Raw genomic sequence first — 15,021 nt, 5'->3', positions numbered from 1 at the left:
CAGACACCCTCCCTGTCCCCTCCCAGCAACAGACATAATCCCTGCTCCCTCCCAACAGACCCCCTTCTACCCTCCCTCCCAACAGCCCCTCCCCCAAACCCAATGCGCACCACCAATAAAGCGCCCTCAACCCCATGAAATGATTTACAGATATCTATTTACAACTGCCAGGTGGGAAACAGTGAGAAGGAGGTGCCTGGGGCATGGAGCCTGGAGGCAGGCACCTGGCATCTGAGCCTCCAGCACCTCAGGTCTGGGCACCACAGGGATCCCAGCAGGCCAGGAGCTGGCCCAGGGACTAGGGAGGGTGCTATCTAGCCACACCACCTCCTCCTCCTTTGGGCTGGGGCCTGCAGGGCCCACGTAGGGACCCAGCCCTGCCACAGCCACTTCCTGCCTGCTCAGGGGCTGCAAGGAGCCAGGGCAAGTGGGAGATGGCAGGCACAGTGGGGGGTGCACACACCAGGATGTGGTGCAGAAGCTGAGGGCCCTGCCTTCTGTACGTTGCACTGTACCTGCTCCCACACTCACTGGGGGGCATGAGGCAGGCCTGCGGGTGGCTGCCAGGGGCCAGCTGGGGCTGGGGTTGAGGTTGGGGCCTGGACACTGGGTGTGGAGCCAAACATTGCCAGTGCCAGCACAGAGTCAGTGACACGCTGGTCATCCTCAGCAACAGCTGCTGCCCGTCGCACCACATCACGCTGGTCCTCCAGGGCCTCCACCAGCCTCTGCAGGAGGGCGTGGTGGGCCTCACTCTCCGCCCGCCGTGCCTCGCGGTCTTCACGATCTGACCGCTCCATGGCCTGCCACATCCTGCGGAACTCTTGGAGCCAGCGGCGGTGCCAGGTCCGACTCTCCTCGAGCTGCTCCTCAGAGACGGTCACCAACCGATCGAGGAGAGCCGTCCGATCCTGGCTCCGGCGCTGACGGAGCCGGCGCATGCGAAGCGCACCTGCAGAGGCTGCAGGTGGCCTTGGGGCCCCATCTCCCCTAATGCCAGGTGGTTCTCCCCCATGTCCAGCAGCTGGTTCTGCAGAGCAAGGACAAAGAGGCTCCTTGTGAGAATTTGCAACATTTCAGAGATAACATGCATTGTACAGAGAGGCTGTGTGCTGCCTGCCCTCACTTCGGGGGTTATGCACACACAGGCAACCAGGGACCATGTTAAGTTGCCCAGGAGGCTCCTTCCACAGGTGGCTGTCAGATAAGACTTCCCTCCCCGCTTCCACAGCGGGGGCAGGTGGGCTGCTTGCCACAAGCAGCCTGCCTTCCCCATACCCTACCCAGGCCAGGCCACGCCAGCCCCCTCACCCCCCGGCAGCTACCATGGTGGCTCAGAATCAACTCCCCTCCTTCTCCCTACAGGCCAGGGATTTTGCTCCTGTGCTGCCGGGCGGTGGCACCCAGGTCCTAGGGGTCAGGGGCACCCACCTGGCTTGAACATGGACCAGGTAATACCCCCACCTCCCTCCAGCAGGCCTGCTCGGGAAAGCGCCCCAGGCGAAGGCCCCCACTGCATGCAGGCTGCACCTAAGCATGCTCCTGGTCAGAATCACCTGGGCATGCCACAACTAACTGTTTGAGCACTCCAAGAGCTTTCCGAACCACTATGACCTGCTGCTGGTGATCACAATGGTTCTCCAGGAGCAACCGAGAACCTGGCACAAGGCCCTAAGCTTCGAGGGTGCCCCAGGCAAGCTCATGTTTCTCTGCAACATGCGCCACCACCTGGAGGGATATCTCTGCCTACACTACAAGTACTTGACTTGTACCTGCTGCCTACACTACAAGTACCTTCAGCCGAGGAGGAGATCGCCACTGCCATCGACGAGTTTCGCTGCATGTGATGGGCCCCTAGCTGCCTAGCTGGGAGCCTGTGGGGTGTTTAATAAAGTCCTGAACTGCCCTTGCCTCTCTGCATGTTGCGGGACGAAACTTGGCCAGGCAGGAGGAGGAGGGAAAAGAGGAGGAGGGGAGGGTCCCCCACCCCCATGTGCAGAATCGCTGGCTACAAGTGCACAATGCAGGAGCAGGTGGGTGAGCTGATGCGGGCTCAAGTGGCCACGGCTCCCTCAGCCCCCGGCCCTCCTTCCTGTGTGGGGCTTACCGGGCGGGTGTGGCAGCCGCTCCCGGCGGTCGGACGATGTCCCTGGCCGCGGAGATGAGGTCCGGCTGGCCGATGCATCCAGGAGCGGCGAGGCGCGGCAGGTGGCCGGCCGAGCAGTGGGCCCCTCCCGTGACGAGCCGGAGCTGGCGTCTGCAGGGGACATCCCCACCCTGTCCTCCTCGCTGGTGGGCCGCCTCTGGAATAGCTGGGGCAAGTGGTGGCCCGGGCTGTCTGAGCTGCCGGGTGAGGCTGAGGGCGGGGAGCGTGCCGGGACCTGGTGAGGGAGCCACGAGGTGCCCTCCCCTGGAGAGTCCTCCTGACCCGCGGCCCCTGGCGCAGGCTCCTCAACTCCACCCGTGCTACAGAACACGGGAGGGGCCTCAGTAGGGCCTGTGGGGGCCAGGATCCTCTCGAGCTCACGGAGAAAGGGCATGGTTCTGGGGGCAGCCCCAGGCTGCCTATTATGGTCCTGGACGCGGACAAATTGCGCCCTCAGGGCCTTGGCCTTCACCCGGCACTGGTGGCCGGACCGCCGGTGACCACGCTCCTGCATCCGCCAGGACATCTCCTGGAACACGTGGGCGTTGGCCCTGGTAGCACGGGCAAACTGCTGCTGGACGCTGATGTCCCCCCAGATGGCAATGAGGTCGGAGGTCTCCTCGTGTGTCCAGTTGGGCCCCCGTCCCTGGGTGTCAAAGGGTGGGGGGCCTGACATGGTGGCGGCTGAGAGCAGGCTCGGTGGGTGGCAGCGGGTTCAGGGAGCCTCTGGCAGCTGGCAGTGGTCGGCAGCGGGCTCAAGTGGTGCAGGGCTGTGGCTGGTGGCAGCGGTGCGGCCCAGTGTCCAGGGTGCAGGCCCAGGCCGGCAGGGGGCACGGGAGGGTCAGCCCCAGGCTCCAGGTTGTGGTGTTGGGCAGAGGAAGGGCTGGCTGGGGCGCAAGGGTGCTGAAGTGTAGAGCCGTGTGGTTAGGCACCAGGCAGGAGTCTGGTCCCCTGCTGGCTAGGCTGACCAAATGCAATTTACACCCACAGTCTACATGTGCATCTACACGTGCATTTAATCACAGTAAATTACCCCGCCGTAAGATAGTACTCATCTCCGACCGAGTTAATTACTTTATTGCAGCCTAATACTGCTGCACGCGTAGACAGTGATGCTTTACTGCGAAGCAAAACAGTGTACTCCGCAGTAAAGCACACGCGTAGATGTGCCCCATGTGTGCAAATATGATTTCCCATCCTCTGGTACAATAAATGTAATTTTGTTTATATACCTATTTTCTATGATATATAGCCTATCAAACCATGAGGGCATGTAGATCTACATGAAGATCAATGCTGACTCTGTCTCAGCAAGAAATGTTCAAGGAAGAACAGTAAAGAGGGCCCCAGAAATTGAACGGTCTTTACCTTCAAAAAGAATCAATCCTTTCTTTGGGGAGAATGTTGTCTTTTGATGGAAGGCTCTGAGAGAGAGCAGCTATCTTTGAGTTCCTCACTGCTGTTCTTCAGAGCTTTGGTACCTACATCAGGACAAGAATCATACATTAGTACAGAGCATGTTCTTCTCTCCTTACATGTATGCATGTCCTTCAAGGAAGTGGTTAACATGGTAACAAAACACAGTTTCCCTGGTTCTTTAAAGATAAAATGAGTTACATATTCAATGGCATACCCCCATAATTCCAATAATTAAACAAACTCAACAACAAGTAACAAATAAAACAAATTCTACACTTCTCTTCATTTTTTCCTCAGCACAGAAAACCTGCTAAAAGTAACATTACTGGCCAGATGAAATTCCATCTATTAAGTGCCTAAGACAACGATTCTGAAGCAGTGAGCCATGGCACCCTATGATGCTTAATATCCTTTCAAGGGGGCCACAGGGTGCCATACAATGCTAGAAATCTAGTGTTAAAAAGATTTGGCCCTGTTGTGGTTTTTCTGAGTTCTCTGCAACAGAAAAGTTGCTCTGGTATTCATAGTCAAGAACTGAATGAAAGCTAAGAGCTGGCATTTTCCAACAGGTGCCTCAAGTCTAAAAAGGTTGAGAACTACTGGTTTAATGCATTTGAGCGCAATCCTATCCCAACCAGCTCAAATCCCTGAAAAAATAGTAACGCCTATACTATTGTCCAGCTTAGCCTTAAGACTAAGTCACAAAAGGTAAAGGAGGATGAGGGTCAACTCATATTTACATTAACAACTTTCCTGGACTTGTATAGTTGGAGAATAGGATTCTACTTAAACCCTTGGGCTAGGGACAGAAAGTACACATAAACCCCTATAAAGTCATTGGAAACCAGTTCAAATCTGTTACACAACAGAAGTTCAGTACACATAAACCATTTTCAAAATCACTGAAATTGGCTGAAGATGAACCTGGGTAGATGTAGTATCAGAATTAACTGATTTAGGAAAAATTAGTGTATTGAATTTCTGTCCCATATCCCCTCCAGATTCAAGTTAACTCACAGTCCCCTTGCATCCCAGGACGCTCTGCACCTCCCCTGCAACCTCCCCCACCCTTCCAGTTGAGTAGTTGGGCTAGCCTTGACCCAAGCTGTCTGCTCCAGACTAGCAGGGAGGCATGCTCTAGCACTCCCCTGCTTCTGGCCTGCAGGCGTGTGGCTGCATTTTCAGAATCAAAAGTGAATGCCTGCTCACTTGCTTCTCAGTTCAATCTACACAGTTTAAACTAACCTATGAAGACTGAATTGGTTCAGGGTTGGGCCTTTTTAACTGGCTGTACTTATCCCTCTATTCCTAAGTACCACTTAGACATTTAACAGGTAGAAAATGTTCTGGTGCACTGTTTATAAACAGTAGAATAAGAAATTAATTGTGTTTGGTCTGCATAAAGACCAAGAATATATGCACATATTTATCAGTCTCATTCCACATGCACAAGTATACCTTGCAATTTCTGAAAAATACTGATAAACACCATGTAAGGGACTAGATACATATAAGATAGACCCAGTCAACTTATATGAGAATTTTCTATGTCTGTAGGTCATTCAAACAGACCCAAATTTTCCCACAATTAAATCTACAGCGTTATCATGACAATCAGTTTATTTTAAGACTGTCAACCCAATATATACATTTCCCTTTGTGCTTAAAATGCCTTTATCTGATAAGATAGCTTTTGTTTAAACTGCTATTTTCAGCCTTTGCTTTGGGGGTTTTGAATATACACAGTGAAGTAACTTGAGATTTCCTACCCTGTTTTAAAATGTATTTCTTCTGTCTGTTTGTATTTTGTAATTTCCTGTCAAATAACCTCACCATAATTAACTTTCCTTGCTCCAACCTACTTTTAAAAAAAAAAAACTATTCCCACTTCCTGAGGATGGTAATAAAATGCTGATTACATTCGGCTGTTATCTGCCCTTTTTCCCCTCGTTCCTCTCCCCCCCCCCCACTCCCTTTGTCAAAAATGGCACTCAGGTTTCAACTCTTCATGGACTGAAAGAAGCACGTAATAGAAAGAGGAAGCAAATCAGACTGCAGGAATCCAGATTCATTAGAGTTTATTGGGTCAATCTGCTGCTGGATAGGAGCCAGACAATTAGGTAGTGCTACTCCTGAAGTCTGGATGTGTTGGTCTCTTTCCAATGCTAAATGAACTCCACAGGGCCCACATTAGCCAGCAAACACCAGCATGATGCCCTCCAATAGTGGTGGTGTGGGTCTGAAGAGGGGAAAGAAAGCTCATTTTTCAAGAGGGAAGAAAGCAGCACATCCTGCTGCTTCAAGTGTTTTTTTTTAAATTACTTAAGAAAAAGCTGATCTCACTTTTTGTTTTGCAGAACCAAAAATCTCTAAACATAATGACAAAATTTGCTTTTTTTTGCAATTTACTTACAAAATCTGTCACTGCTCACTAATATATTCTACAAAGAAAAGGTATATAATAATACTTCTGCTACCTATTCTTACAAAAGTAAGATTATGTAAATGTCCTACTGCACACACATGCATCTGGTGACTTCCACCTCCCTCAGTATTTCCATCCATTCCTGTTTCCTTACTTATGTCTCCCCCTCATCCTTTTCCAGTTCCTTTCCTATTTTTTTTTAGCTTCTACAGCTTCTATAGCTTCTACAGCTATCCCCAAATCTCCTCTACCTTAACTGTACACTCACTGAAAGAGCAGTCTACAGTCAGTACATTCAGTTCCACTCCTCTATTGCTATCTTGGATCCCTTCCAATCTGCTTCTAGCTATTTCTACCCTGCTGAAACTGCACATGGGTCTTCCTAGCCAAATCTCAAGAACCCTAGCTTGCCCTCATCTTCCTTTGCCTCTTTTGATAAAGTTAATCATCCCCCTCTCACCATCTTATCCTCACTGAGCTTTCATGATACGTAATTAGCTGTCTCTGTTTTCCTGACTGCCCTTTTATCATCCTTTTTGGTGGGTCTCCCCTGCTCTGTAGCAGTTCTTAAAAAGCTCTGCTCTTGACTCTCTGTTCTTCTCACTTAACACCCTTATTTTGGGTGATCCCATTAGCTCCCACAGTTTTAGCACTCTATGTTGATGACTTGCAAATTTCTTTGCACTGCTAAACTGCTTCCTTTCCATCCAGTCATGCCTCTCATCTCACACATCCTCTGTTTTGTCATTATCTCAAAACACACATGGCCAACACTAAACTCCTTTCTTCCTTTCATAACTACTTCTCTTCCTTCCTTTGCCCCGCTTTCTGTCAATATCATCATACTACTATGCACAAGCCAGCAATCTGAGAGTTGTTTTTCATTCCAATTCCTGCCACTTCTTCCACGACCCATCCTTTTCTTTACACTTCTACAGCTAAATCTCTCAATGATTCTCTTTCAGTCTCTTTCCCAGTATAAGAATTAGCAAGACTCAGACATATGCAATATGAAATCCTTAATAGATGAGATGCACCTCCCATGTTTCCTTTGCTAAAAAACCAATGAGCATATCAAAAACATGAGGTTAGGTTGGACCAGTTGACTCAGGCTTCATTTTAGCTAATTTTCTATTTAATGCTCGGTCTTTAATTATTCATCCCTACAAAATTTGTTTTAAAGCACTGCATACTACTGAGGTAAGGCTAACGGGTCTTGAATAAATGGCATTAAAACTTTCAGAGATCAACTAGAAATACTTTGCATGATACCTCCTACGAGCATGGTTTACAGTCAAAAGCTAGGTTCTTCTCCTCATCTATCATTTTCAGCTGATGACTTCTCAGTTTATAGAAGAAATTCTTGTTGTTAGCCCCTAAGTACATGACCCAAAATTCTGTACTGTGAATTTGAACTCATGTCTACTATTTCAGTCTTCAAAGTTGTCAAAATTGTTCTGCATGATAACCTGGTAGTAAGAATGCCTCCTAACTCTGTGGTATTTAGCAAATTTATTCAACCACCGCCTAGTTTTTTCCCCACCATCATTAATGAAAATATTAAGTAATATCGGTTGCAAGACCCATCTTTGAGGAAATCCACTGGTAACTCTACCTTAACTTAACAGTTCCCCTTTCAACAGTATCCATTGCTGTCTCTCCTTCATAGCCAGCTCCTTACCCACCTTATAATTCTCGTACTAAACTGATCTTCTCCATCTAAAATAATAATTTCTCACGTGATATAATATCAAATCCCTAACTGAAATCTAGATAGATGAGATGTACCTCCCAGGTTTCCAGATAGATGAGATGTTTCCTTTGCTAAAAGACTAATTCTCATTATCAAAGACACGACATTAGACTGGTCCAGGGGTTCCCTTCGGAGACACACAAGACATCTCTGGAGGGTATGCAGGAGAAATTGTATAATGGCAGATTTCATGTTAATTATAACAACAATTGGTAATCAAGGGGCTAAAATATAAAATATATGCTGGTAGCGGGTATGTGAGCAGCTGGTAAATCTGAAGGGGGCTATGCAATAAGAAAAAGTTTGGGAACCTCTGGGCTGGACCAACTGACTCATACTGCATTTTAACCTATTTTCCATTTAACACTGTCCTTATTTATTCTTTCCTCCACAGACACTTTTATGCATGCTTCAAGAGCCACTCTAATTAAAGCACTGCCATGTCTCCTGTATCAGCATCCATATGCTTCAAAATGGTGGCGGGAATGCCTGAACTAAAGCTCATTCGATGAGCTTTAGTACAAGCACCCCTGCCACCATTTTTAAGCACAGGGATGCTGATACACAAGACACAGGAGGCTGCGGAGTGCGGTACCCAATTAATCAAGTCTGCTCCAACGTGTTGGAATTCCAATTAAAGCAGCCTCTGCACTTGTGTATACGTGCCCCAAAATTTGTTCTAAAGCACTGAATACTACTGAAGTAAAGCTAATGGGTCAGTAGTTGCCAAGATCCATTTTCTTTCTGTTTTTAAATTTAGGTTCTACATTTGTTATTCTCTAATCATAAAGTATAACCCATAACTGATATTTCTGAGTGGTTAGCTGTTAGCTTCAAGTCAGACAGAAAGCAGGGAAGGGTGCTACTTTGGAGACTAACTGGTTCAGAGGAGCATGAGCTAACTCTCTTATATGCAACAACCTACTTTGTCAGATGCATCTGAACTAGTTAGTCTCTTAAGGCGTCACCTTGCCCTACCTTCTGTCTGACAGATTTGGTAAACAGACTTAAGATTTCAGTTGCCAGTTCCTTTAGGATTTAAGGATAAAGATTATTCAGTCTCCCAAATTTCAACACATTAAGCTTTTTGAGCTTCCACCTTAACTGTGGTATTTCCCTTTCCTATACCTTTCCATTCCCTTGAAATAGGGTGACCAATCCATCCACCTTGCACACACATGGCAGCAGCAGTGCCTGCCTGGTGCACCATGATACCCCACCGGACTCCACTCCAGGACTTTTGACCGACTAGCCAGGACCAGACTACAGAAGCTGGAAGTGTCCCGGGACATATGGTCACCCTACCTTTAAACATTCCACCCTTACTCAATAGCATCATCATATTGAAAAGTGATGCTAAAACATCTTTGGGCCATAGCAAAATTATCTTTAATCTCTACCCCCTGGCTCACAGAATTGCCACCCTGCTGGTCCTTTCTTTATCGCCTTTATTTGAATAGCTGAGGAGCCTTTTGGTACTTTTTTACTTATCTTTTATAACTGTAACTCACCTTAACCTTGGGGAATTTTCACCTAACCCCTAAGCTTTCTGGCCTACAAGGCACAGTTTATTCTGCTGAACAATCCTTTTTCCCATCACTTTTGTCTTCCTGCTTATTCATAATATACTATTCTTCCTTGCCTACTAGGTTTTTTTTTTGGTCAGGACACAAATTCCAGACCATTTTGGCACCTTTGACAAATTCCAGTCTAACATGACATTCAAGATCATATGTTCCTCAGTCCAACTGGCTTGAGTCCAACTAACTGTATCCCTTAGTTTTATCATAGTTTGCTCTTTTAAAACAGAGAGCTTCAATTATGGACCTCTTTTTGTTCATCTTTCTATTTGAACTAAACCAATTTGCATTGACAAGATGAAAGGTGATTTTCTATAACCAGCTCTTTTATTATACCCTCATCACTTACCAAGCAAAAACCAACATCATCTGTTGCTGGTTCTGTAACTATTTGGTGAAGCAATCTATCAGCTTTCACACCCAGAAACAAGCAGGCCCCACTATTATTACCATAAATTATTCTCTAGTTAAAGTCTCTTGGTAGTATTTCTCTTTCTAGAATTAGTAGTCAGATCTCTGGCCATATCCAAAACTTAACCATTTGTCTATGTTAATCTTATCTCTTTTTTTTCTTTGCAGTGCTACTAGCATTCAATACAGGTAGTCCCTGGACTTACAATTGGTTCCTGGAAACCGCATCTTAAGTCAAAACGTTGCAACTCAAAACCAATTTTCCCATAGGAAACAATGTTGTAAATGGGGGACTGGTTCCTGAACCAAGGCTCAATACCCGATTTTCACCAAAAATAACCCAGAATTTTGTAGTCAATCAATTATATAAAATAAAAAATTGTAGCTATATTACTTGTCTACATGTATTTATTTATATATTTATATTGTAAATAGCAAACATTTATTTGGAAGGACTTCTTAGGAGGTGACTTTACTGGACGTTTTGAAGAGCTCTTGGTTGGAATTTTTGAAGGGTTCTTGGCTGGAGTCTTCTCAGAAGCCTTGGCTGCAGGTTTTTCTGGAGTTTTGTCCGCTTTCTTGAAGAAAGTGTCCAAGGAGCTTCTTAAAGGAGCCTCCCCACAAATGGCTCTGAGAGGAGCAGCACGTATCTGGAAGGGTGCAAGGGCGTGCCATGTACCCCCAGATGTGCCCTGACCACAGCCTGATCAGATCCGGGGCGACAAGCTTCCCCTTGCCCCATGACAAGCAGTAGGAGCCACCGGACGAGTCGCCGCTTCTCCCACAGCCGCCCAGCTCTGCCTGCTCCTTCCCAGTGGGAGCAGCTGGGGGAGCCTTTGGAGAAGTCACGGCCGCCCCACCAACTGACCCTACCGGGTCAAGGTAGGCAGAGCCAGGAGGCCACAACTTCTCTCAAGGCTCAACTGGCTCTGCCTCCCTCACCCCTACAGGAGCAGCTGGACAAGCCACAGCTTCTCCCACAGCCCCCCAAGCTCTGCCTGCCTCTTCCCAGTGGGGGCAGCCAGGGGAGCTGCCGGGTGGCCACAGCTTCCGCCCATAGCCCCCAGTTGCAGAACCCAGCACAGTCCCAGCTGGGCAGCATTTGTCTTAGCTCCTGTCCCAGCCCCAGTCCCCCCATCACTGCAGGGGCCCACCTGGATGGCCCTTCCCTTCCACTGACAGACCTGTCTCCAGCGTCCAACACTGTAAAGTTGAAACCTGGGTCAGAACTTCAAACCCAAGGTGCCAATTTACAGATGTCAGAACTGCAGTTCATCATAACTTGAACCGTCGTAAGTCCAGGACTGCCTGTAGTAGCATTCAATACCAGTTTTCCCTTATTTCTGTCTTTCCCTGGCGAACATATACATTTCAATTTCTGTGTTCCAGTAACAAGTACTTTTCCACTATTCTTTACAATACCCCACTTCACTTTCTGTGCCAAAATTCCATTTTATGGTGCAGACACTTGTTACTTTTTTTTACTGCCCATTTGAGTTCTTCAGATGGATTAGGCAATGCTCTTTAACTAAACCTCTATCACCTACCTAAATACTGTTCTCACCAACACTATTACTTCCTTTCTCTTTGCTCTTGCTATCCACTGATAGTCCTTTATCCATTATCATATCCTCATTTACCTGATTTTTCCTTTTCCTTTGTACTAAAATCAGATTATGTGAGGCTGTCCCACCCTCTTCCCTCATTTCTTAAGGCTCTTATCTATTGTGCTAGCCTCAATCCCAGAAGGCTGATCTCCCAGGAACTAAACAGGTGTCAATTCTTCAAGGCCTCTTTCCAGGAATGCATCCCAGTGGCTTGAGTTCCCAAACAGTCTTAAATAACACCAATCCTTGGTCCAAAGGTGTCAAACTCACAGTAGGTACCAGGCCAAATCTCACTGGCAGGGGGTGTTCCTGGGACAGATCTCTGGGACTAGCAGCAACTGTAGTAGGGCTGCACCTAGGTGGCAGTGTGGGTCTCAGGCTGGGCAGCAGCATGAAGAAATGTTTATGCGACAGTGCAGGTCTGGGGGCAGACAACAGTACAGGACCATATTTGGGCAGCAATGTGAAGTTTTGATCAGGAGTCAATGGAGAAACAGGGGTGTGCAGTGGCAAGGGGATTTGACCAGGCTGCAATGCAGAGCAGAGGGGCATGTGGCAGTGGAGGGTTCTGGCTAAGCAGCAGCACAGAGCATGGGGCATGTGGTGGTGCAGTGCTCTAAGACCGCTGAATTTAACTTTTTACTTACGAGATTAACCAGAGAAAATGTGCAGAGGGAGAAGAGAAGGGGTAAGGACAGAACCCTGAGAAACTCCTACAGAAAGCTGGAAAGGGAGAGGGAAAACCACTAAAGGAACAGTGAGAGAAACAGCAGAAGAACCCAAAGAGCACAAAAGACAACAAGATTTTAAGAGGAGTGTGATCACTGGCATTAGAAGTGTCTGGTAAACCAAGGAGAAAGGGGAAGAAATGCTGGTTCTGTGATTTGGCTAAGATGTAGTTACTAAAGACTTCATTTGCCAGCTTCTCCCAATCACCTCTCTGCCACCCTCTTCCCTTTCCCTGTGCATGGTGCAACTTCTCTAAAACAGTAGTCAGCAACGTTTCCCAGCAGCAGTCCAAAATGGCTCAACTTGGATCCAAGGTGGACCAGCACTAGTGCCCAGCCACCACCACTGTTGTGGTTTCTCCATGCTCTGTACTGCCTGGAAAAGCTTCCTGCTGCCTGGCTGCAGCAGTGGTATACAGTATGGCACAGGTAAAATCCCCCACTGCCAAGGCCCTACACACGTTGGATCCAATAGCTTGGGAAGCTGGATTCAGCCCATAGGTTGCTAAACCCACCCGCAAATTCCCAACCCTGCTCATGTTCAATTTCCTCTTGGAGACTGCTTCTTCCAAACTGCAAACACTGAATCAAACTGATTTACTAAGCCAAGTACATGATTTGCCTGTAGGCATTCCCACTCCCTTTCTCTAATATAAATCTATTGATTTTTCAAACAGACCCAGAACTATCCCTTTTGTAGCTATGGAAAGCATCAAACAGACCAGTGCAGACCAAGCTTTTTGGCAGGTATGCCACAAATTATCCCTGCACTCTCCCCAAGTGCCACTCTGACCCCCTTTCTCTGCCTACCTAGGTCCTCTTTCTGCTCCCTGCCCTGTACTCCCTGCCTGATCTGCCTCTCCACTTCCTGCTTCCTGCCCTATCTACTACTATGCTGCCTGTCCCCTCCCTAATCTGCCACATGCCACACACAGAGGTTTCATGTGCCACAGGTTGACCACCCTCATAACAGACACTAGGCACTACCATAAGTAAATCATAATAACAATGTCCTCCACATTAACTTCATCAGCAATGCTTTAACTGCAGTTTTCTGAACCTTCATCTGCAACATTTTGTGTAAATTGTGCTAATTTGCATAAAGCTGTAACTACAGGTGCACCGACTCATTAGTCTAATATTGGATCAGCACTGATATAAAGAAAATTAACTGCATCAGAAATCAGTGTTTTTTTGCCTGATGTGGCCGATAATGTGGCCAATAAATGCCCCATACATGCGCACTAGCAGTGCAGCATGTAAGCTGTGAGGAGCACAGCCTGGCAGTTTGGAAACCTGCGTCCAGCTGTTAAGTCTGTTGTGGTGGAAGGGGAGAGGGAAGGGAAGGGACTTAGGAGGGCAGATCAAGGCCCCTCATGGTGAGGGAGGGAGTGGGGTTGGGGTGGGCACTGCCGAGTCAGAGCGGGTTATGGGACAGAACAGTGGCTTGTCTGGGGGGCATGGCAGGGGGGCAGCTCCCGCTGCTGCATGCACCCTGCTAGGGCATGTGGCTGCAACCCCCGCCCCCCCCCCCCACCAGTCCTCCTCCAAGCACCGCCACCTGCCCCAAGCGCAGCCCAGCCCAGCCCCCACCCCCCCTCTGACAAGAGCCCGGCACAGCCCCAGCCCCAGCAGCAGTCTACCCTACCCCATGCAAAGCTGGGAGCGCATGCTCCCCCCCATGCCCTCCCTGCCAGTGGTGTTCAGTGGCAGAAGCTGCCTCCCTGCCAGTGCCCCCTGGACAAGCCACAGCTCATCCCACAGCCCAGCCCAGCTGGGCAGCACCTGCCCCAGCCCCACTCCCTCCCTCACCTCAGGGGCCTCCATCTGCCTCCCCCACACCCCTTCTCTTCCACCACAACAGACTTACCAGTTGGACACAGATCTCCAAGCTGCCATGCTGAGTATTGGAAATTGGATCGGTATTGGCAGATATGCATTCTTAAAAACTGGCTATCAATATTGGCCCCAAAAATCTCTATCACTGCACCCCTAGCCGTAACATTCATTAAAAAAAAAAAAAATGGTTCTCTGCTAGTGCCAAGTGCAGTATTGATACCACTGATAAATAAAATCATAGTAGGCACAGAGCAAGATCCTTATAGACTAGCCTCCCACTAGAACTTCATTCTGCCATATGGATTACAAGATTAGTTCAGGCACCATGACCTGTGTTGAAGTTGGCCACTCTGCTGAGTCTACCAATTAGTGTCCAGTTTAATACTAAGTCTGGGGGGTGCTTTTATAACAAAATAAATAAAACAGGAATATTAACTTTTCAAAATCAGACACTAAAATGTTAGGAAATGCCTGAAATAAAGTTACCCAAGCAATTTTAAGTCTGCCCTGTTGTTTGTTTATATTTAATTAAGTGACCATGTGTGTCATCTACAGGGTCTGAAACCAGAACACCTAATGTGAAAACACATATCCCTACTAGTGGAGCTGCAGGAATAACTGGTATAAGGAAAGACTGCTATTCTCATTTTGGACCAGCTCCTAAAGGGTGTGACGACATACCAATACGCTGAGTTAAAAAACTCTTTTGGGGCATAGAATGGTATATTGGAAATTCCTGGCCTCTATTCCTAGGTCTGAGAAAAAGGTGTGAACTGGAAATTAGAGCATTAGTTACAAGGAGAATAACCAAGCAAATATATTTAGCACACCCATTCTGAAAGGCAGCTTGGATATAGATAAGATTTGGGTCAGTATCAGTTTTGCCTGAAGAGATATTGCACAACTTTTCAGCTACTTTATTTCCAAAATGGAAACAATACTAGTTGTCTTTAGAGTAGGCTTATAACTTCTGGTTAGTAATACCGGTTGCAAATTGCTCAGAAATATTAACATCAGTCAGTAGCAGAGACAAGACCAGAACTCATAGTTTGGTTCCTAGCTCAGTGCACCTACTCTCAAGCTAAAGAGCACTTAGTGTTTCGCTCATTTTGC

General features: G+C 47.6%; 1 protein-coding gene across 50 annotated transcripts in view; it reads right to left on the bottom strand.

Moving 5' to 3' along the window:
- Positions 1 to 73: 73 nt before the first annotated feature.
- Positions 74 to 15,021, bottom strand: part of LOC149868954 (uncharacterized) — a 220,837-nt gene continuing 205,889 nt past the window's right edge. For 49 of the 50 annotated variants that reach the window (XM_090039434.1, XM_090039433.1, XM_090039443.1 and 46 more), the window contains 3 exons: positions 3,515 to 3,627; positions 2,108 to 3,049; positions 74 to 1,030 (listed from right to left, as the gene is read on the bottom strand). In XM_090039434.1, the coding sequence (XP_089895560.1) occupies positions 528 to 1,030; positions 2,108 to 2,822 (1,218 nt within the window). In that variant the 5' untranslated portion in view covers positions 2,823 to 3,049; positions 3,515 to 3,627 and the 3' untranslated portion in view covers positions 74 to 527. Of the gene's footprint in view, positions 1,031 to 2,107; positions 3,110 to 3,514; positions 3,628 to 15,021 lie in introns of all 50 variants that reach the window. The other variant, XM_090039458.1, reaches the window with a different exon arrangement.

Source organism: Crocodylus siamensis, chromosome 3, assembly GCF_052110815.1.
Source record: "Crocodylus siamensis isolate JL-2025a chromosome 3, ASM5211081v1, whole genome shotgun sequence".
In the NCBI taxonomy this organism is placed as follows: Eukaryota; Metazoa; Chordata; order Crocodylia; family Crocodylidae; genus Crocodylus; species Crocodylus siamensis.
The sequence above is the reverse complement of the archived record's forward strand: the minus strand, read 5'-3'. Positions and strand labels throughout refer to the sequence as shown.